The 23,679-nt window shown below is 35.9% G+C and overlaps 1 protein-coding gene across 32 annotated transcripts in view; it reads left to right on the plus strand.

The window, feature by feature from the left end:
* Positions 1-23,679, plus strand: part of ank3b (ankyrin 3b) — a 643,030-nt gene that overhangs the window by 508,921 nt on the left and 110,430 nt on the right. For 24 of the 32 annotated variants that reach the window (XM_051923878.1, XM_051923871.1, XM_051923889.1 and 21 more), the window contains 5 exons: positions 2,245-2,343; positions 2,486-2,584; positions 3,073-3,168; positions 9,776-9,848; positions 10,018-10,080. In XM_051923878.1, the coding sequence (XP_051779838.1) occupies positions 2,245-2,343; positions 2,486-2,584; positions 3,073-3,168; positions 9,776-9,848; positions 10,018-10,080 (430 nt within the window). Of the gene's footprint in view, positions 1-2,244; positions 2,344-2,485; positions 2,585-3,072; positions 3,169-9,775; positions 9,849-10,017; positions 10,081-23,440; positions 23,589-23,679 lie in introns of those variants that run through there. The other 8 variants (XM_051923874.1, XM_051923895.1, XM_051923898.1 and 5 more) reach the window with 2 other exon arrangements.

Raw genomic sequence — 23,679 nt, forward strand, 5'->3', positions numbered from 1 at the left:
TAGTTATTACAACTCTAGGGTATATGCTATCTCATCTAGTGCCATGCGCAAATCCTAGATTGGCTCCTGCTCTTTGATTGATGGTGCTGGGGTAGGCTCCCACTAAAGAAATTATTTGAAAAAGCATATTTGGGAAATGAATGATATAGCCTGACAGTACCTTATTAATGGAGTATCATTGTGTTTGTCTAATGCAACATCTTCATTTTCAAGAAGAATATAATAAAGTGTATTTTCCTAACCTTGAGTTAACCAGGAGAACTGAATAAATAATGCTTTCAATGAAAATAATGTGGATCAACATCAGGGCTATTAGCTAGAGGCCACAGTGACCTCTGTACAGATAGGAGACATAACAATTATGCACTATCATGACAGGAAGAGACGGATAACAGTGATCCCTACAGCAAATTCTTACAGATAGCAACAAAACTGGAGTAGCAGTCATGTGGAGATGGAGATGAGAGTATTTCTGACTCAGTAGGCATGGCTTTTTCTTAAGAATACTGCTGGGGTTACTTTTTCCTTTCAAAGGATACACTGTGTAAATGGTAAATTGGAAAGTAATACAGCATCCTATTATATTAATAGTACTATAGTTAGAGGATAATAATGTGATAATAAAATTCTAGGAACTCCTTTACAAAGAGAATGTGAAAGCAAATCTTGAATAGTTATAAACAAGTTTTATTTACTGTATACAATATATTAATATCAAGGACCTAAGATGGAATAAAGCCAACCTTTTCAACCAGAACAGTTTCAGTCCTCTTTTGGATACCATTACACAAACCCTAAAATATATCCAGTGGAATATTGCACCCCTTCATCAAGAAAAATATCATTTAAGTTTTGAGGGATGTTGAAAGTGGAATTAATTCTGCACTCTGTGCCCCAAGACATCCTATGAAGGTTCAATGATGTTTAAAACTGGTGATTGAGAAGGCCGTGGAAGATATTTGAGTTTATTTTGGTGTTCATGAAGCCCTGCTTGCGTTAGTATAGCAGTGTGCATATAGGCATTATCACCCAGGAATTGAGGAATATCCTGATTGAACAGTGTTCACACCGCAGCATGCACCTGGTCCTGTAAAATAGCCTCATATTCATTGGTCATTATGCTGTGCTGAGCAATCATTAGACATTTTGATTCCTACAAGATAGCTACGAATACCATCACTGATCCCTCATAACTGCCTGCATAAGGCATGGTGGGTTGAAGGCATTTTTTCTCCAAATGCTAACCTATCTTGACGCAGGAGATAGAGTAAAAGATGGCTCATTGCACCACATTACTTTTGATCAGTGTTCAGTGGTCCAGTGTTTCTGTTTCTTATGCCAAGTTATACCTCTCTATGCTTTGGCCTTGGATACAAGTGGCTTCCTAATTTCATCCAAGACATAAGTTCCATATTTGTGAAGCTCACAACATATACTGTAGTTCTGGTCATAGAGGTGCTGATTCAATTGTGTGATAATGTTTAAGGACAAACATTTCTAACATTTAGGAAGTGACATATCCCAATTAGCTTTGACTTTATAGCCAGCATTTCTCTGGGTGTTTTGCTCATATATGGCATTTGCTCTTATTACTTATCAAACTGTTCTGCTATACTCATTAAAATAATTTTTAAGTTTTTTTGTGACAGATACACTTGCCATTTGGGCACAAACTGCATTGTCTCTTTGAAACTCTCTTATTTGCCTCATATTGCTTTGAAAACTCACACACAAAATTGTTGATTGTCAAACCTCTTTTACAGCTGATAAATGGTTCTAATTAGCAATCAATATTATTTGACTCACCACTGCTTTTGTGTTTTACTTATTCATCCATCCATTTTCTTAACCTGCTTATCCAGGGCAGAGTCACAGGGCAGATGGAATAGGCTGCTTTACTTATTTTGATCCTTTTTCATTTGTTGTTTCCATATTTTTCTCCACCATATGATTAAAATTATTACGGCACTTCGTTAGGAAGATACAATTGTAGAAAGACTCGTATTTACGGAAATGCTATAAGTGCTCATTCAGCTTAGTCAAATGTGTGGTATTTTTGCGTGCCTGTTTCTGTAGTGGGTTCAGGAAATGGATGGATAGATGAATTTTTCTGAAAATAAGTATACTTCTGGTAAAACATTTTTAACAGAAAATGTTCAAAAAAGACTGCATCTACTTTGTTGTATTAAAAAGGAATTACAGCATCATGTCTTAAAAATTGTAAAATTTTAATTTAACCCCTAGATGGCATACACTCCTCTTCATGTTGCTTGCCACTATGGAAATGTGAAGATGGTAAACTTCCTTTTACAGCATCACTCCAAAGTCAATGCCAAAACAAAGGTATTTCTTTCTTTCTTTCTTTCTTTCTTTCTTTCTTTCTTTCTTTCTTTCTTTCTTTCTTTCTTTCTTTTAAATTTCACTTGTATATTTATGAATCTTTTTAAGATGTAATGATGTTTTTTTTACCCATCTTTACCTCTAGAATGGCTACACGCCCCTCCATCAGGCAGCACAACAAGGGCACACCCATATTATTAATACCCTTCTGCAGCATGGCGCTTCCCCTAATGAGCTGACTGTGGTAAGTTACTAGAAAAGATTAACTGATGTTGTGCTTTGCTCTCACTTGCACGCTGAACAGATGCATTCCTTTAAAACAATGCCATCAACAGAGCGGAAAAACAGAAATTGTTCACAGTTTACAGTTGCTGTTTACAGCTGGCTAAATAGAAGCTGAGTCTTATCAAAACACTCAATTAGCCAATTTAATAGATGTGGAACTAAAAGTTTTGTTTGTTGTATTAATCTTAAAACAGTGTTTTGTTGGTTTTCAGGGTGGTAACAAGCAATAAACAATTTGGCTCCCTAAACTTTAAGTGTCATTTAAAAATGACTTATATATAACTTGTAACTCTGCTATGATTAATTCCAGTTTCAGCACTCCCAACTTATGAAAGAGATAAAGACAGAAAGATGTTACCTTGCATTACCTCACTGTATGGCACAAGTGTAAAAAAACTAATAAAACATCACAGGTTTAAAGAGTAATTTTCATTATTTTTTTTCTAGAATGGCAACACAGCATTGTCCATTGCAAGAAGACTGGGTTATATTTCTGTAGTGGACACACTTAAAGTAGTTACAGAGGAGACACTTATCACAACGGTAAGCACTATCTTTCAAGTCAGAGCCTTTTATTTTGTCTGCTCTATTTCGTCACATTTCAATAGATGCTCTACTGGAAAAAAAGAGGATGAAGACAATATAATATGCTGGTAAAAGTAGGTACTATACACCAAATAAAGACAACCCAAGCAGTCTTGCGCAGGAATAAACAATTGTGCTAGAAGTTACCAATAAATTATTTAGATTTGTTTTCATCTTAAAAACAAAAAAGGGGTGTGGATTAAAGAGCCAGAAAGATGACTGGGGGTGGGGGATTGGTGTAGCCAGTCTTGCGGCAGCTGTTTATAAGACATGGCGTGCCCAGGGTAAGAGGAGCTTTGACTGAATGCCAAGTACTTTGAGCTCACATACCATGGATGCCCAAGGGAGATAGTTTTCTAGCATTATGTTGCTTACCCAAAAACCCTTGAAGCATTAGTCTATACAGATGATCAGTATATTTCTTGGTATCTAATATAAGAACTTGCAGATCACCTCTCCTAATCTAACTGAAGAGCTAATTTGTAGGATTCTTTGTTTCTGTATTCAAATTATTACTTTCTGTGTTTCTCTTTTTCTGATAAGTGCAGGTTGTTTATTCAGCTATTGTTTGTTCATCTTGCTTATAATATGATTATTGTGATTGAACCAGACTTTTGAGCTTTTAAAGTTTACACCTCAGTTCCACATTTAGTATATAGATATAGTTTAGTAAAGCTAACTTTTACATTTTTATTGTCTTATGTCATTTACAAGATGATGTAAACAGTTCCAAGAATACAAAATAATTTTTATGTGAAAATAAATTTCAGGGACCTGCCAACAGCTTGTGAAGCAATGAGTTCTGTAAAATATGTTCACATAGTGAAGTAACCAATTGCAAATTACATTTATTCTGTTTAGCAAATACATGGATTTAAGATTACTTGTTCCCAAGATTCAAAATTTGTGGATTTTTTTGTGTTATGAGCAATAAATGTGACATTCTTACAGTGTATACTGAAAAATCTAGCTGCTTAGTAAACACGTTATCCTAACAATTTTTTTTCAGGAATAAGAGTAAGTGGAATTATAACAGCTTACTGGAAATGATTTATCTCCAAAGGGTTGTTTTGTTATTGTTACTAATATTCATGTTGTTCCAGGATCTTACCCAGTGATTTCTCAATGCGTATGCTTTAATCTCATGAGAGGCAAAAGTTTGTCAATTTCCAATTTAAATCTTTTATGCCCAGTAATTTTCTTCTTATTTCTACTGGTCTATCTAAGCATATGTATATACAGTATGTAGGGTTTTGTTTAGGTTCTTACCAAGTCTTATTTCTTCAGGGCTGAAGAAACTAAGTGTCTTACTCCATCAAAGCAGTACATGTTATTTAGTCCAAATATAATTATCTAATCACACTTTTATGCTCTGTTCCTATTGTAGTTATGTCTTATTTACTCCATAAATAGCGGACAAAAAAGTGTGATGTCCACCATTTTTTACACCATATTGTCAAAGAGTGTAATACACAAATATATATATAAAAGTCAATGTATGTGTGTGTGTATGTATGTATGTTCCAGCATCACTTCCGGACGGCTGGAGCAATTTTCATGAAACTTGGTACACATGTTTCTCATTGGTCAACTAAAAATACTGTAGGGTGAAATCGGGGGGGTGATCTTGCAGTCTTGTATGCATGTCATCATCCAGTTGACAATGGGAATGACCACCTGAGGGTGAACTGGAGATGACTGTCAGCATTCTTTATGTTTGAGCAGCACCGCGCCCCTGTTGCTTTTGAAATTAAATAGAGTTGGCTGGTTCCGAGCGTCAACTGGATGATGACATACATATAAGTCCACAAGACAAGCACATTAGTGAGTCTTCATTGTTTGTTATTTTTATTTTTAAAGTTGTGTTTTTTTAATTATATTTTTCTCAAAATAAAAAAAAACACTTTATTTTCCTCCCGGGCAATGCTGAGTATTTCAGCTAGTAAATAATACAAGCTGTCAAGGTTTAGGATCCAGCATTTTTCTTCTTTGCTCAATGATACATATTAACTTTATACAATAACATGGACTAGGCTAAAATATGGAAAATAAAGATTTTTATTTCATGCCATAGGAGATTAATAGAAAGGGAAGCAACACAGTAAAATAAACACCTGTAACAGCCTTGTCCTACCTTTACTGGTTTGGGGAGGAGAGAGCTGATCTGTCTCCTCATGTCCACTCTGTTTCTCTTCTTCCACAAAATCTGATCATGTGATCATCCCACTCCAAGGGAATAGTCATTTCTGCCACCCAGTCTCCATTTATTTCTCACTTGTATCACGCAGCAATTTCTACCCTGCTCTTGGCCCACATATTATCCTTGATTTCTTATTATTGTTTTTGGCCAGGTTCCATTAAATTGGAGTTTACTCCTAGCTGTATCCCAACTTAGCCAAAAGTAATGACTTAAATTTCCATGGTGTGAGATATAAGACATTAAGTAAACAATCTCACTGCTGGAACTCTTGATCCTATGGCAGTTACTGGAGATCTCCTTTCTCGTGTCTACGAATAATGATGAGTTCACTTTTCAAAAATATCGTGCATTTAAGACAGGAATAAAGGTGTTTATTCCCTATCCAGAGGTTTTTCATGTGCTAATTCAGCATGCATCTACCTGTCATTTAGCGTTTAAAAAATTTTCACTAGTGACAAAAAAATTCTAAAGATGCGTTGGTAGCAGAATTGATTCTCAATGTGCCACTATGCTTGCAATCCAGGCATCTTCACCCTCATCTGCATGAATCAAGAACCAAGACATGGTGGTTGGTAGGTACGGCTAAGGGATGAACTTTATATATACCCCGATTTAATGCAGAAAAAAAACAGTAATCTGTAAAAGGATGTGTTTTTGTGCGGCTTTGTGTTCAAAAATGTGCAGTATATTACATTTTTTAAAAATGCCTGTTTACGATGATGTGAATAAAAGCCGCAAAATAGAACTACTGGACTGGAGTGCAGCAGATTGCATGCATTATGCTATTCGTTAAAACCAAAGTAAAGCCTTATGTGTTTAGGGAGGAATGCATTTTGTTTTTCTCAAAGACAACTTTTGTGTTTCAAATTTGTAAAATCATATGCAAAATGAATGTTAGTGTCAGTTTTGCAAAGCAGTATGAAAAATGACACTTGGCTGTATCTCATTTAATGTATGACACCCGGTCCTTTACTCTTTGGCACTGTCTTATTCCACACAAATCTAAGCAATGGGGTACTTAAGGAGATAAACTGTGATGCCTGCTCAGATAAATCTCTTGTATATCACTCATGTACTCTAACCATGCCTTCGTTTGTTTGAGTATGCTTAATTAGTAGCATCTTCTTCCACTAAAAATGTTTTAAAGCAGGCCAACAATATGCACAACTTTAGCATGAGAATGCAATATCAAAAATCATTACATGAACACTCTTTTTAGAAACAAAAACCAACATCAACTCAACTGAAACTAATGCACTATATACATATATATATATATATATATATATATATACTGTATATATACTGTACATATTTAAAAAGCAACATGTTTATTTCCAAATGCAATATAAAAGACATTATAAGAATAATGAAAGAATACAAACAAATTAAAAGTTTTACTTATACTTTAGCCATCCTTGGAATTATATATACAAATTCAGTTAATAACAGAAACCTTTGCTGGTCATAATTGTTGCTCAAGTTTATTCTGGTCTGTGATCATAAACAAGCAATGACACCTTCACTCTTTAAAACGTACATAAAGAAATTAGAACAAACACCTCTATTTATAGTCATGTCTCACCTTGGTTTGAGGGGTCTCTTTCACTTCATAACTAAGTTATTCACCTCTCATGATAGCATTCAGTTTCAGCCACCGTAGAAATAGGCATCAGCATCCAGACCCAGAACATAATTTTCTGCTATTTACAACTATTTACAAACTGTGAATGTTCATTACATTTGTCACTTTTTGCATTTATAGTAGGTATATGTTGCTATGTAAACTAATTCAGGCTATGCATTTCTTGCAAAACATCTCTTCAGAAGTTTGTGCTGTTTGTATTGGCTTGATGTCAACTTTGTAACAATGGCTAAATGCATGGTGCTGCTCTTACTGCAGCTTTATTGCCTCAATACGTATATGATGCAAATACTTAAATGACTTTGGCCCTTTTATTGCAACTCAAAATTCCAACCCAACTCTTATCAGCTGGCATTGACTTCTGTACCACTCTAGTAACACTCTTGCTGTTGTTTGTAGCAAGAAGTCTCTACTGCATTTGTTTTCAAAGAACTTACTCTCTACTATCAGCAGTTTCCTCTCACTCCTGCAGCTCAGCTAATCTTTCTCTCTGTCTCCTATGATAGGACTCCATCTACAGAACTCAAAACTCTCTCACAACTCCTGATCACACCCATTCATTTCATATGGTTCTCCACCTCAACTCAAAATTTGAAAACAAGAAAGGCATGTCTTAGACATGAAAGCAGGATCATTTGTATCTGTCTATTATCCCACTTACCTATTTTTTAATCATTTTATTTATTCCCTGCTGCTCAGCTAGTGGTTTGCAATTTTTTTTTCCACCTTGAAACCAAAAATCCACACCTATGGTTCCAGACATGCTCACTGCTTCCCACCACAAGACATAAACATAACAATAAAAGAGTATGTATTAGACTGAAATACATTGAAAGATTTAACCATTCTTATGTAAAGTTTATGGTTGTGGAGTTGAATTTTACTATTTTGCTCCTTGTCTATAATTAAAGTAAATTTGAAGTAAATTACTTTACATATTGTGCTTGCACCAATTGAAGCTGTACAAAACCAGAAAATTTTTATTCTACACCAGTGGTTCTTGCCGTGATGGTCAGTGAGGAGTCTTGGGGGTGTTAAAAAGTGTTTCATTATGTTATCGGAGCCCCCAGTGGCTTTGCTGCTTAAGACTCATCTTAAATATGTTTTCTGGCAAACCCTAAATTTACTAAATGTACAAATGATAGAAGAGATTACAACCAGATTATGTTCAAAAAATACTACAGCAATAATATGCTATACGTTTTATTAAGCTAAATAACAGAGAGTTAGAAAGAATGGAAGAATCAGAAGAAAAGCTGAAGTAAATAAAATATAATCCATGCTTAGCCACTGGACTGCCTCCAAACCCATAAAACAACCCAGTTCTACCTTTCACCTCTTTCTCTCAAACGCTCTCTCTCCCTCTCATTCTATCGAAACTTTTTAACCCCAGTCTATAGTTTTTTTTTTCCTTTTTATCAGGGCTGATTTTAATCTGTAGGGATTTTGTACTTATATTACCATGAACCACTTAATTTTCCCAAAGTTTGTAAAATATATTTAAAATGTATTGATGTATTTCACATCAGCGGTTATTAAAACATTTAATGTATTTTTGAGCATACAAATGGAAATAAATTAATGCTTTCAGGGTAGGGCTTGTTGTCTGATAGGTACCAGAATTATAGGTTTGTTTAATGGTCTTGCCACTGTCGTTGCACAGTTTGTGTGTTTTCTGATGTTTATTTGTCTTATCCCCAAAAAGTCGAGTTTTCATTCCACATCATAAAGACTGTTACCTCAACTGGCGAATCTAATTTTCTCTGGCATATCTGACTGTGAATATGTGAATGAATGTGTACTTGTGATGGACTTACACCCTATCCAAGTTTCTATGGTTCTTGCTGCAATAGATAACCTCCAATCTCTCCAATGATGGAGCAGAGTAATTGTCTTTGGTAAAGGATGGGATAAAATATGTTTAGGATATATTTGTACTATAGTATGCAATAACTTAAATTTCATTTTTAAAAATGTGTTTTTAGAAGGAATTAAAAAAGCAAACCTCTAACAAGAAAAAGTTGTATTAAAATTAAAGAGAACAAACATACTTTGATCCATCAGTTTTTATTCCTGTATATTCCACTCACAACGACATATGGGACCACAAGCAATAAATTTCATACAAACTGTATCACCCTCAGTAGAGTGAGAATTAAAGTGACATAACTAATTAAAAGTGATTCAAAATAAATGTTGGATTTTAATCCTGCTTTACTTTAGGAAGAAAGAAATCATAGTGAGGTGCTTGTACCAATTTTAATAACTACCGAGCTAAGATACTAATACTGTTTAACAGTGCCATCATTGTATGGAAATTTAAAGTGTGAAAGAAGATTCAAAAATGAAACATAATTTATATAAAGTCATTAAAATCATACTATGTTTTTCTGTATATTTTTGTATGAATGAATTCTGTGTATCAGTGGACTGGCAGAAAATGATACCTTTGTCAGCAAAACTAACTTCAATTGCTTCTTTGTTGCAAACATGTAGAGGTTACAGTAACCAGATTATTCCTGTTATTTCTAGAATTGAATACCTCAGGATCTGCTGACCTAACACAGATTCAGTTTAACAGGGGGATTTATTTTCAGTATTTCTTGTTCTACAAGATGGAAAATGTGAAATTGTCTCTCAGTTTAGGCTTATGTTTTGCACAGTATGTGTACAATGAAAAATAATTACTTGCTGAGAAATGTTTGTTTTTTTCTTCACAGACTGTGACAGAAAAGCATAAAATGAATGTACCTGAGACAATGAATGAAGTTCTTGATATGTCTGATGATGAAGGTACTGCATTGCGTTTTTTTAAATATTGTTTCTGTTCATGATGTTTATTTAGTCCTAACAAATCACTGTTATTCATTGCTTACTATAAGCAATGAAACTTTCTGCATTTGTGTTTGAAATGCATGTCATTTATTAACCATCTATTATTTTGTTCATTTAAATTATGCAGCTGTTAAAGTCAATGTCCCTGAAATTGTCAATGAAGCTGACTATATTTCAGATGTTGAAGAAGGTATTTGTGTCATTTTGTTCTGCTGTGGCCCTTTTGCTGACTTGCAAAATAACCCCTTCTTCATTAGAGCAAAACTAATGTTCTCTTCTATCTGCTCGTTTTTTGTTTTTGACTTTTCCTGGGTTATTGAGCCTTGAGTTAACAAAAAGTTCACTTTATCAATGAATTGTTTACTAAAGATAGTGTTAAAAAGAGTAATACATGGAGTATCTATCATATTACTATTCTATTTGACACATATTCACTCTTTTAAGTTATACATGCCATTATATAGAGTTATAAGAGATTACTGTCTCCTAGCAACAGAAATCATTTGAAATAAAGGTCATGGTCTTTACTTGTGCATGCCCTGTGAGCTCAGTTAAGTATATTTAATACAAAATTGGCAGCAGATGTAACCAGTCACCACTTTAATACCAAATTAATCTAATTAGCTATAAATAGCTTCTCAGATCATGTGTTCCAGGGCTTTTAAACAGGAGACTGTATCTTCCATTATACAGTACATTTTAAGATTTATCATATGTTAGCTTGTAATCTGCCTCAAACCATCAGATAATAATTAACAAGTTAACACTAAAGTAAATGCACACCTCCACCCCCGTTTCCAGAATTCCTGTGAGATACACTGAATTTATTAATTTAATCAGAATAGCATTGTGAGTTAGCATTTGGATCCACCACCTAACGGATGACTATTGCCCTGGGTTTGACTCCCATACCTGGTTGCTGTCTGTGTGATGTCTGCACATTTTCCTTGGTTCTAATGTACAGTTTGTGGGTTTTTTCCCCTGATATTCATGTTTTATCCCACATCCAAAAACACATGTTGTCAATTGGCCTTTCTAAATTAGTCCCATGGGCGCCTGTGTTTCTCAGTGGAATGTGTGATGAACTAGTGCTCCATCTGGAAGAAGGTCTCTGTCTTCCACCCAGTGTTGCCAGAATAGGTTCTGGCCACCTTCCCCCTGAACTGGAATAATTGGGTTTGTGATTGTTGTTTTATATTATTTATTCATCATATGCATGTGCTTATTGTGCTGAGAAAAAGTGTTTGCCCCTCCCAGAATAATTCAAGTGTTACCTGCTAACTAAAGTTGCCCTTTATCTAATAACATTTTGTTATAACAAAAGAAATCAGGAAGTCAACAATATGTATGTTGTACAATATGTATGGCACTGTATGTATGTTTTGAGTTCCTGTAGAACAATGTGGGAGATGTCTTGGTTGTTTCTAATTGCACCTTTAATTTTTCCTAAACGCTGATCTTTTGTTAAATTCTGCAAAGCAATCAATCAGTACAAACGCAATTGGTGAGCATTTTTTTTGCTACCCAGTTTTATACATAAATGTTGTAAATGAGGAATTTACCATTCTTATGTTTTCTGGTACAGTCAAAAGAACTTGTAATTTACAAAAAAAAAAAAACTTTTATTAAAGACACAGCTAGGTGATGTTCTCATAGAGTGGAAAGAAAAACAAAAAAACAAGTCAAAATAACAGCTGTCCCACTGGACCTACCTGCATTGGAGTTTAGTCTCTAACCAACCTGTGGGGTAGCTTGACCCACAATGATTAAAGAGTTAATGGGCATTGACAGTGAGTGTTATTTATATTGCATTCTTAGATTTAATTCTAGGACAACTCCAGGATTACTTCTAAGGTCCTAGGATGTCTTGTAAAGTAGTCAATAACCTAGGAACAGTGATGATATCTCAGGAGCCAGGGCTCCCCTGGCTTCTAAGGCCATAGTTGAAGTGCCTGCCCTCCACCATATCAAATTGTTGCATTAAGTCTTCGCACTGACTCCCTGGTGCCATCACATGGTTAGAGTAAATGAGGTACACAATATATATGAATGGGCTAGTAGTTTCTAATGGTCCCTTTTCAACCACAACTGCTTTACATTGAGAACTTCTTTCACCTGATAACAAGTTGTTTTTTTTTTTCATTAATTCCAAACACTTCACTTGAGTTGTACTTCATTGATATCCATTATAACCCTCCCTCACAGGGTAACACATCAACACATATTTGTGTGAGTGTTCATGTCGTATTCATAGATTTTTCATTCATAAACTGAGTAGAATGATTCAATAGTGACTGCTGTTTAACAGAGAAAATATGCATGGCTCTAAATACATTTAATTAACAGAATCGCTTTTTGTAAAAACTGCTACTCTGTACCAAAAGCTTGCAAGGCCCAAGGGTTTAAGAAACTCTGAAAGCATTTAATTGTATTGAATAGACTGGAATGAACAGTAGGAGCTGCTGCTAAGAAATAGAAAAATGGGGATTCACTTGGCCATCAACATATTGTACACCAGGCAAAAAAGCAGCAAAACCTAGCAGGTTTTAAAGTTATTACCATGTAATGTATCACCCTAACCCTAACCCTTTTCATTTAAGAGCAAGAATGATTTTCTTGCAGTGCTTTGCAACTTGGCTGCCGCATACTGCAACTGAACCAAAAGAACAGTTTCTTTAGTTAAACAACTGTTTTTATTATTGGTGTTGTAAAATGAGGTGCCACTGTCATGCAGCTAAACACTGTAAACATGCCAATGTGTCTTTCTGTTGATGTGCCTGAAAGTAAATATGCCAAAGGGGCTACTAATTATTAAATGGTTTGGTTTGGCTGCTATTTCTGCTTTTATTGCCTTTCGGGTGAGCTTGATTTTCTGTTTTGTTTTTGGGTTTAATTGCTGTTACCAGTATATTTCTTACACTTTGTTGAATGACATGTCAGGATGCAACAGTATATTAGATTAATTTATTCTGTTGTAAAAGCTTTCATAATATACAGTATTTTCCTATTAATGAGATTTTTATTTTAATTACTGTACTATGTTTACTTTGGAACACTTCTTAAAAAAATACTGATAGTAAGACATTACTTTATGCATAGGTGCAGTATAAGGCTGAGTTTGTGTGTTATGGAAAATATGAGAAATATGAGCTTTCTTACCCTAGTGGTAAATATCATATGTATGAACAACTTCCCAAGCAGTAGCTTTCTGTGGGAGAATTATGAGATAGCTTTGTTACCTGAATCTTTGAAGTAATGCTGACCTCTCACCTCATTTCATTATATTAAAAATATAATAATAAATAAACAGCTCAGCTAGCTATGGCTTTTATCAGTCACATTGTGTTTAGAGTAATGTGACACCTGAAGATTACTAAGGTGGATCATTCAGTTTATCAAAGGAAACTTTCTGTTCCTCCCAAATCTCTGCCCAGAAATGCACATGAAAAAACAAAATGGGAATGTCACATATTATAAAAGGTGACTCTGAAAATTCCTATATCAGCATTTCCACTAATGATTAGCAAACCATATTCAATTACTAAGTGAGACTTCAAGAATAAAAAAAATACTTAAAACTGTACAAGACTTTTAAAATAAGAATAAAAATGAAAACTTCTGTTGATAGCAATTAACCTCCAGTGGCAGTGGTTCCATAAATCTCTAACCTGAGGTGTTGTTATTGCCTTTGTAACAGAGTTTCAGAGAGAATAGTTAGACTATTGTGTTTCCAAATTGAAAAGCAATTAACAGATAAAATATGTAACTGATTTACAGTTAAATATATATCCATTAGCAATAAATAATACTGGTATCAGCACACCCCTCTCTCTATTAATCTTGGGTTCCAGTGTTTTACAACTAATGACTGACCGCAATGCATTACCTTACCAGACGTCCTTCGACTGCAATGATATGTGTATAAAATTAGTGTGCCAATCATGAGGTTACATAGATATTTTTAATGGCAGACCATGTGAGTCACCAATAGCCAAAATATGTCCAAAGTGTTAAGCAAATGAGTATCTTTTTGACACTATTACCAAGCAGGTAATAGTGATCATTTATAAACATATGGTTTTATTGCACATTCTTCATAAATGTACAGTAAATCAGTAAATATGCAGAATTATTCCTCTTTTTCCATTTAGCAGTTTTGGTCTTCTTTAAGCCAAATTATTATAATTTTGGCACTATTTTAAAACAATGCCAACAAATTTTTATTTTGACTGAGGTATTAAAACATTTCATAAATATTAACAAAATATCCATTACAGTAGATAAGGCAGAACATACCAGCAAAATCATTGTGAGCATTCATCTGACATTACAATTATGTAATTGTGTCTTTGAGCTGCATGCGAGATACTGCCCTCATCCATAGCACTATTTAAGGATATAATCATGTCTCTGTTTTAAAGAAAAGGAAAAAGTGGAAATAACATTAATTATGTGTGCTATCTTGTATGGTTAACGTTTTTAAATCTGAAAGTAAGAAAATACATACACCACCTGCCAAAAGTTTTAGAACACCTCAGTTTTTCCTCAGATTTAATCAATTGAAATGCAATGAATGACTTCAGTGGTGAAAAGGTAAGCAGTAAACTGCCAGAGGTTTAAATGTAAAGTTTAGGTTAGCAAAAACTGAAAAAAGGAGGTTTCAAAATATTACAAATGGGCCTTCTTCAGATAACAATTAATAGGTTACAACCTACAGATGTTCTGCAGCAATTTATAGTAAATTGGACTAATTAGGACTAAGCTGAAGCAAACAATTTGCACAGGTGTCCCACCTTCTGTTGATTACTTAAAAACCTCTGTCCATGTTAAAGTAGAGTTGGAACAGACTGTGTTACTACAACATCTGAAATTAACCTTGGACAATATTCCAGTGATAATGGCAAGAAAATGGCAATTAACAAATGAAATGAGATAGAACATTCACTATGTAACACAATTTTTGTTCCTGGTTTCCAAGAGTTATATTTCAACTGCTTATGTCTAAAGCCTATGGAAAAACGACTACATTCAGCACAAACTTTGATTTTATGACCACAGCCCAGAAAATTTCGTATTTATAGTGACAAAACAAGGGAATTTTTATCTTTTCGTTCATGCGGTCTGATAAAGAACAACACTTGCATGGTAAATAGACAAAGACAGTCAAAACCACTCAAAAAGGTTCAGAAATGAGTAGGTGTTCTAGATTTGTGACTGTACTGCAAATTGCTTTCTCGAAGAAGCCCCCAAATGTAGTCCCCCATCATGTTTTCGTTATACTGTCCTTGGTAACGACGTTCAAAGTCCAGTATATCCTGATGAAAGCGCTCGCCTTGCTCCTCTGAGTAAGCTCCCATGTTCTCCTTGAATTTGTCAAGATGAGCGTCAAGGATATCTGCAATATCTTCCTCGCTGTCTGACTTGCTGCTGTCTCCTGAAGATGGCTGATCCCTTTTCGGAGGAGTGGGAACGGGCAGCTCGGGGCAGTGTGGTACTGGGGCAATGGAAGAAGGAATGTCTGGATAAACGATTTGAGGCACATTCTTGCCAGTGCGACGTTTGGTAGGATCCACCATGCAGAAGTAGCAGTTGCTTTAGTGGTCAGTCGGTTGCCGCCAAATTCGCAAGATAGCAAACTTCATGGCTCTCTTTTCCCCCCTGTACCAACTTTCAAGAGTTTTCTTGCAATATTCGCATGTGAAATGAGGTGCCCAGGGCTTGTCTTGATCCCCGACAGGCATGCTGAAGTATGCCTTGTAGGCCTCGCACATCTTACGACATGCTTTCACGGAATACTTTCTCGCTCTTGTCTTTATAAATTGTCCACAGATGTAGCAAAATGCATCTGCTGGGTGCAAGCAACCTCTTGATGCCATCTAAATCAAATCAAAAAAATAACATAAACCGAATTGTTGGTTCGAGTCACCTGTGCTTCTATACTTGTATGACTGCTATTGGACAGTCCGAGAACGTTCTAGAAAGTTCTAAAAGTTTCTTGAAAGTTCTAGATAATTCTGGAAAATTCCAGAAACTTCTGGACAATTCTAGCAGTTCAAGAATATTCTAGAAGACTACTCAGTATTGAATGCGAATCGAGAATTTTCTCGAAAACAGACAAATTTCAAAATATCATTGTCCTGATCACAAAAGCAAAGTTTTTGTGGAACAACAGCTATTTTCTATTTTTTTTAGGCATAACAGGTTAGGAAAACACACTTTGTACTCAGGAACAAAATAAAAATAAAAATTTGTTACATAGTGATTTATTAGATTAGTTATTTATTATTATTTAGAGAAATTGCAAAAAAAAAACAAAAAATCAAAGTGTCAGTGATTACAGTGTCCTACACATTCCAAATCCAAGTGGAAACTGGGAGATCTGATAGGAAATGATCTTGCAGACTCAAGTTTCTGAGGGTCACCAATTTGCATGATAGGTGCCTAACAGCACAACAGCTTCAAGCACAGCTTAACAGTGGTCAATAAAAGCAAGTCTCAGTTTCTTCTGTGAAGAGGAGAATTTGTGCTGTAGGTCTGATAGGGTGAGTAGCAGTATAAAACACATTATTGAAAGGACAAAATAGGGTCTTGAAATACCAGCTGTGGACTACTACAGACTGGAAGAAAGTCTCATGGACCGGTGAATCAAAATTTGATGTCTTCAGTTCATCATGCAGGGTATTTGTATGCCGTCAAGTTAGTAAAAGGATGGTTCCTCAGTGCATGACGCCGACTACCATATATGAAGGAGGGAGTGTGATGGTCTGGGATTTTTTTTGCTGGAGGAGAAGTTGATGACTTGCACAGAGTGACTGGCATTCTGAATCAAATGGGTTACCATGGTGTGGTTGTTATATCAGTACACGTTGGTTACTTTGATGAATCAAAAATCTGAAAAACATTTTGTGCACTTATTGATTCCTTGACTTATTTTTTTTACTTGTCACTTTATTTGTTCTATGCCTTGTGAAAGCCAGCCCGGCACAGGCAGACAGACACCAACATTTTACCAAAACGCACGGGTTTATTAGTAAAATTCAGTCCTGCACAGCACACAGTGCTCCCACACCAATCACCCTCCACAGGCCTCTTTTCCAGTGTCCGTGGGCCGCCTTTACTCTCCTAACGGGAGCTTTGTCCTGCTCCCACTCCCGACTCTAGCTCCCTGACTGGAGTGAGGCGGCCCCTTTTATTCCCACCCGGATGTGCTCCAGGTGCCTGATGACACTCTTCTGGCAGCACTTCCTGGTGTAGCGGAAGTGCTGCCCTTGCACCCGGAAGCACTCCGGGCATCCCTAGAAGGTCCTTCCTTCACCTTCCCAGGTGTGGCGGAAGAGTCGATCTCCTGGGCTCCACAACGCTTGGGGCACCCCCTGGTGGTGGCCACAGGCCCCGGTGGGCTTGAGGCTCCTTGCTCCTTTCCCGTGGTCCCCTCAACATCCAGGGTGGTTGCCCCCTCGTGGCCCGGGGAACGTATAAGCCACCTCCCAGTCCTTCCAGGTGTCCCAGCTGGGTCTGACCCCCAGCCTCCTGTGACAGCCTTTGTTTGTTGAAACTTAAAGTCATTACACTGTGTTCATTTCCATTTAAACTGGAAAAACTGAGGTGTTCTAAAACTTTTGATGTAATGTATGACATACTGTAGTTTTATGGGATGTAAACTTCATTTTTAGAATTTGGCTAACAACATTATCCATACCAAAAAATAAAACTGCAAGACTGGTACAGCAGAAAAAAGCATAGTCACTTCCAAAACAGAAGATAAAATGAGCTCAATGACTTTCTTTTCTAGAGATATTTCTGAATACACTAAATCCCCAAAGCCAAGGTTCAGTGTGGCTTTCCTTTATTTGTGTTGTGTGTATGTTTTCAAATGAACAACTTTAAGCTGATCATATCCTTCAAAACAGGTTTTCTAGTTTTTCTGCTACTGATATTTTAGTATTATGAAAACAATTGGCCAATCTGACACATTGTACATAAACTTGCAGCAGGGATGCATTTAAATTTATTGTAAGAAGTACAGCTTACAGGAATTCCCAAGCATTCTAGCTGTTATGTTTGTGTAACCCTGTGCAAGTATGCCTCCTAGTGCATTTTGAATATTTTATGTAATCATTAATTGCCTTGTAAAGAAGGTTAAAATTTCCGCAATCTAAATTCATTGCACATATACTGTAATTACATTTCTACTCTGTATATAGCACTCTTAAGTTTTAATCACATTCCTAGAGTAACAAGTAACTCATTGTATGAAGTGGCTGCTTACATGCCTTAGATTTATTGTTAAAGCATAGCTGAACAGATCGTACAAGTGTGAGGTTCTCATGTGATTTCTCATAGCTGTGTTGTTGCAAGAGTAATTAATGTTTAGGATTAAAAACCTGTAGCTGTAAATATACATTGGATGTAATCAAAAACATGTTGCCGACTGAAACTGTGCTCCCTTTTTTCTGTTCCCATGCACAGTATGTACATTTGTAAGTAATCTGTTGTGTTAAACCTAAAAAAGTTAGATATCTAAGTAGTTTCTTCCTCAAATAGACCTCAATCTTATTTTACTGTCGTTTTAAAATAATTTTTAAATTTCATTTCTTGTTTTTTTTTGTTGTTTTGTTTGTGAGATGACAATGAATGATCTGATTTTCTACAAGACTAATCTCATATGATCAACTGTTTAAATAACAAGTGCATATAGAACTCATGTATTAAATGAAAGAATTCACATTTGCTAAAGTTTGTGGAAAATCCAAATATATTGTACATTATACTGCAGTTGAATCTTTAATATGACTTAAGAAACCTGTAACCTGATTAAAGCACAAGCTCACAGTATAAATAACAGTCTGATTGAGGAACTGGCTACAATAAAAGTCCAGCAACCTCTATAGCTCTATAGGACAATTTCTTTTCATGTTTTTCATTAATTATTCATAAGCCCATTTTCTGGTTTCAGTTGTAGCAGTATTATTTTCGACCATTGTTTTATAACCTTTGGGAGCACTGAATCAATGAATAGTTCTGTAAATTGAAATATTCATTTGTCCAAGAGGGAAATTTAAATTGATTTTATCTTGTAGGCACTAGTGCAATCTACTCACAAATAAATTTTGACGTCAGTCTGTGGAACACAGCACTGACTGCTGAGACACATGGAGAAGAATGTTGCTTTTGAGCAAATAGGGCACATGATTTATATAGACTGTACAACTTTACAACAACTGTACAAAGCTAAGCTAAGTTCATTTATTCTCTGTCTTAGCCCAAATATAAACAAACAAATATCTGGCAATGATTTATTTAATCATCTTATATCTTTATTTATTGCAATATAAATTTGTAAAGCCGCCTGTTCATGAACTGTGTGACAAAGAATATATTACCAAGGTCAGCTCCAGTACACCTTTTGCTTGTGTATAACATTCTCAACATGCTAACCTGTGGCCTTTTAGTATTAAGACATTTGCGATGGGGGTAGTGGATTCCTGGCCCATTCTCAAAAGTTTTATATAACCAGCCAACCCCAAAGCTATACGTCATAGGTCATTTTCAGCAGCCTGCAATGTGTGTTGCTTAACCAACCAGTGGTCCAAATATACACTTTGAACAATTACTATTTACAGTCATATGAAAAAGTTTGGGAACCCCTCTCAGCTTGCATAATAATTTACTCTACTTTCAACAAAAAAGATAACAGTGGTATGTCTTTCATTTCCTAGGAACATCTGAGTACTGGGGTGTTTTCCGAACAAAGATTTTTAGTGAAGCAGTATTTAGTTGTATGAAATTAAATCAAATGTGAAAAACTGGCTGTGTAAAAATTTGGGTCCCCTTGTAATTTTGCTGATTTGAATGCATGTAACTGCATATACTGATTCCTTACAACACCAAATTGAATGGATTAGCTCGTTAAGCCTTGAACTTCATAGACAGGTGTGTCCAATCATGAGAAAGGTATTTAAGGTGGTCAATTGCAAGTTGTGCTTCCCTTTGACTCTCCTCTGAAGAATGACAGCAAGGGATCCTCAAAGCAACTCTCAAAAGATCTGAAAACAAAGATTGTTCAGTTTCATGGTTTAGGGGAAGGCTACAAAGAGCTATCTCAGAGGTTTAAACTGTCAGTTCAACTGTAAGGAATGTAATCAGGAAATGGAAGGCCACAGGCACAGTTGCTGTTAAACCCAGGTCTGGCAGGCCAAGAAAAATACAGGAGCAGCATATGCACAGCATTGTGAGAATGGTTACAGATAATCCACAGATAACCTCCAAAGACCTGCAAGAACATCTTGCTGCAAATGGTGTATCTGTACATCATTCTACATTTCAGCGCAATTTGCACAAAGAACATCTATATGGCAGGGTGATGAGAAAGAAGCCCTTTCTGCACTCACGCCTCAAACAGAGTTGCTTGTTGTATGCAAATGCTCATTTAGACAAGCCAGATTCATTTTGGAACAAAGTTCTTTGGACCGATGAGACAAAAATTTAGTTATTTGGTCATAACAAAAAGTGCTTTGCATGGCGGAAGAAGAACACTGCATTTCAAGAAAAACACCTGCTACCTACTGTCAAATTTGGTGGAGGTTCCATCCACCAAATGCTGTGGGGCTGTGATTCAACCCAATATCAACAAATTCTTCAGGATAATGTTCAAGCATCAGTCACAAAGTTGAAATTATGCAGGGGTTAGATATTCCAACAAGACAATGACCCAAAACACAGTTCGAAATCTACAAAGGCATTCATGTAGAGGGAGAAGTACAATGTTCTGGAATGGCCGTCACAGTCCCCTGACTTGAATATCATCGAAAATCTATAGGATGATTTGAAGCAGGCTATCCATGCCCAGCAGCCAGCAAATTTAACTGAACTAGAGAGATTTTGTATGGAAGAATGGTCACAAATACCTCCATCCAGAATCCAAACACTCATCAGAGGCTATAGGAGGCGTCTAGAGCAGGGGTGGGCAAAGTCATTCCTGGAGGGCCGCAGTGGCTGCAGGTTTTTGTTCCAACCCAGTTGCTTAATAAGAAGCACTTATTGCTCTAGAAACACTTCTGCTTCATTTTAGTTGTCTCCCGCTTTAAGATTTTGAACCCTTATTGCTTATTTAAATCTTAAACAGCTGCATTCTCGGTTTTTAATTGCTCCTTATTAGCAATAAGATGCAAAAGACAAAAGAAACCAGCAGTTATCCATTTTGCTTGTTTCCCTTTACACCTGTGTGTATTTATCGTGTACTATTTAGTTTAATTAAATACTTGGAAGGAAAGAGAAAAGAAAAAAGTGAAGGATTGAGAATTACCCATCTGTTTTACACTTCAAAGTATTTGGATGATATCCTTAGAATGGAAAAAAAAATCTAGGATATGAGAATGACTTGACATAGCAGAGTTAACGCACTAACAAGCCATGAAATGTAATTATTGGCAAGGATTGTTTTCTAATTAAGCAACTGGGTTGGAACAAAAACCCGCGGCCACTTTGGCCCTCCAGGAATGACTTTGCCCACCCCTGGTCTAGAGGCTGTTATATTTGCAAAAGGAGGCTCAACTAAGTAATATCTCTGTTTGGGTGCCCAAATTTATGCACCTGTCTAATTTTGTTATGATGCATATTGCATATTTTCTGTTAATCCAATAAACTTAATGTCACTGCTGAAATACTACTGTTTCCATAAGGCATGTCATATATTCAAAGGAAGTTGCTACTTTGAAAGCTCAGCCAATGATAAACAAAAATCCAAAGAATTAAGAGGGGTTCCCAAACTTTTTCATATGATTGTATAAATTACTTACAATAGAGTTGTTACCTTAACACATAATCATAATTGTAAATGTTCTTGTAAAGTATTATAATTTTTAATTGCTGGTTACTGGTCAATTCTTCTGTTCCCCCTCCATTTAACTGTAATAACTCAGGTTTCTAGTTACTATTTTATATTTTCTTATACTGACTATTGTTTTGATTTTAATGAATTTGTGTGACCCAATGAACCAGGAGTATCAGGATTAGAAGAAATGCTTTACAAACACACTGTGGCATAATACTAACCCATAACATGGCTACAAGAACAATTGAAAGAAAATACTCTATATTTAGAGACAACTGCCTCCTGCTTTCTGGAGGGAGTTATGGAGATGGCAAATAGTGGAACTGTTAGCAGTGGTGCTCTTTGTTTTTTTTTTTTTCTTTTTTCAACCTGTTAGCAAATTTTAATTGTAACCAAAAGCCAAGGGAAAAAAAACAAACAAGACACAATCCAAATATTCAGAGGATTAATAAGTCCAAAGCTCTTTGTCACAATGAAAGGGTCATCCATTAACTAATCTCACTTTTTCTAATGCAAGGTAGGAAATAGCTATGTTATATCCTTGTATCTACAGGTACAAGTTAAACGTGAGCTCCAGTGGGAGGAACAGTCATGTCAGACTATATTCAAGTACACATCCACACTCACACTCATATCAGACCCTATTTAGTATCACATCACCAATATGCCTACACGTTCATCTTTATTATGAAGTGGAAAAGCAGATTTTTCAGAGAAAACTCATATTTACACTGGGAAGAAGTTCCAGCTCCACGCAGACAGTCAACAAGTCATTAGCTGATCTCAAGTTCCTGGTGCCTTGAGGAACAATTGCACTGTTACCATGCCATCTGTACTGAAAAGTACTTTATAAAAAGTTTTGATTAAGCCTTTACATCATTATAGCCAATTATGAGCATGAGGAATTATGAAATATTACAGTAAAAAGTTTGAAATATTTGCAAAATCTCCAATTTTTGTCTATATTATTGCTATAATATGTTTTTACACCATTACATTTAAATTTCCATGGCTTCTCTAAAAAGGTAATGATTTTGCTTCATCATATTCCAGTTGCTCATTTGTGATTCATTTAATTTTGCAAAACAAAAAAAGTATTCAAATAAGAAAGACTGAACATTGTCTTCAGAGTTCAGTGATTTCCAATATTTTTAAAAACCAAATGTTTGACTGGTGGCTTAATCCATACTCTCCAAATGGTGGCTAATGGAACGGTACTGGTGATGCAGGTGGCAAAGGCTTTTCAATGGTGCCTTTTTTCCTTGCAGAGACATTCACATTTCAAGAAGCTGCTGTTTTAGTTATAAATTATTGCTGTCTGTCTTCAGATCTTAGTGGTGGGGGGTGGGCCAGTTGCTTCCTAGAATACTCACCTTATATTCTTAGCCATAGCTGCAGTAGAAAGTTGATCTGTTTGTTTGTTAGTCATGCCCCAAAAATGCCAAGCTCATAAGCGGCTCTGAGGGCTAACTAGCCATTAGCAATGGCTGTGCCCCAGCTTTTAACTGTGTGCTCACACATTATTGGCATCAAATACAGCAAACTTCAGAAAGGAAAAATATGAAATTCTGTAAGGAAATTAAAAAAACAGAATTTGTCTAACTGTTGTTGGATTGTTAGGTCTCCATTTCTGCGCCAGTCACTAAACATAAACCATGCCTGAACTGGGAAACACCCCCCCACACACACACACCCCTCCCTGGTGTTTGGGGGATGGGCCAGAGTTGTACAAGCTCTGTCAGCAGGGGGACAGGCATTGCTGCCTTTGTGGATTTTATTTTCTAGGAATGTGAATGTTTGTCTGCTTTGGATTTTCTTTTCCTTTCCAAAAAACCTATTATTCATGAACATGTTTTCACCCTTAGGTAACTGCAGTGCGAAAAGAGGAAAAAGAAACAGCTTACGCTTTATGTGCATTGCTAAGAGCAAAATAAACAAACTTGAGTGCATGTATGC

This window comes from Erpetoichthys calabaricus, chromosome 2 (genome assembly GCF_900747795.2).
Source record: "Erpetoichthys calabaricus chromosome 2, fErpCal1.3, whole genome shotgun sequence".
Classification (NCBI taxonomy): Eukaryota; Metazoa; Chordata; class Cladistia; order Polypteriformes; family Polypteridae; genus Erpetoichthys; species Erpetoichthys calabaricus.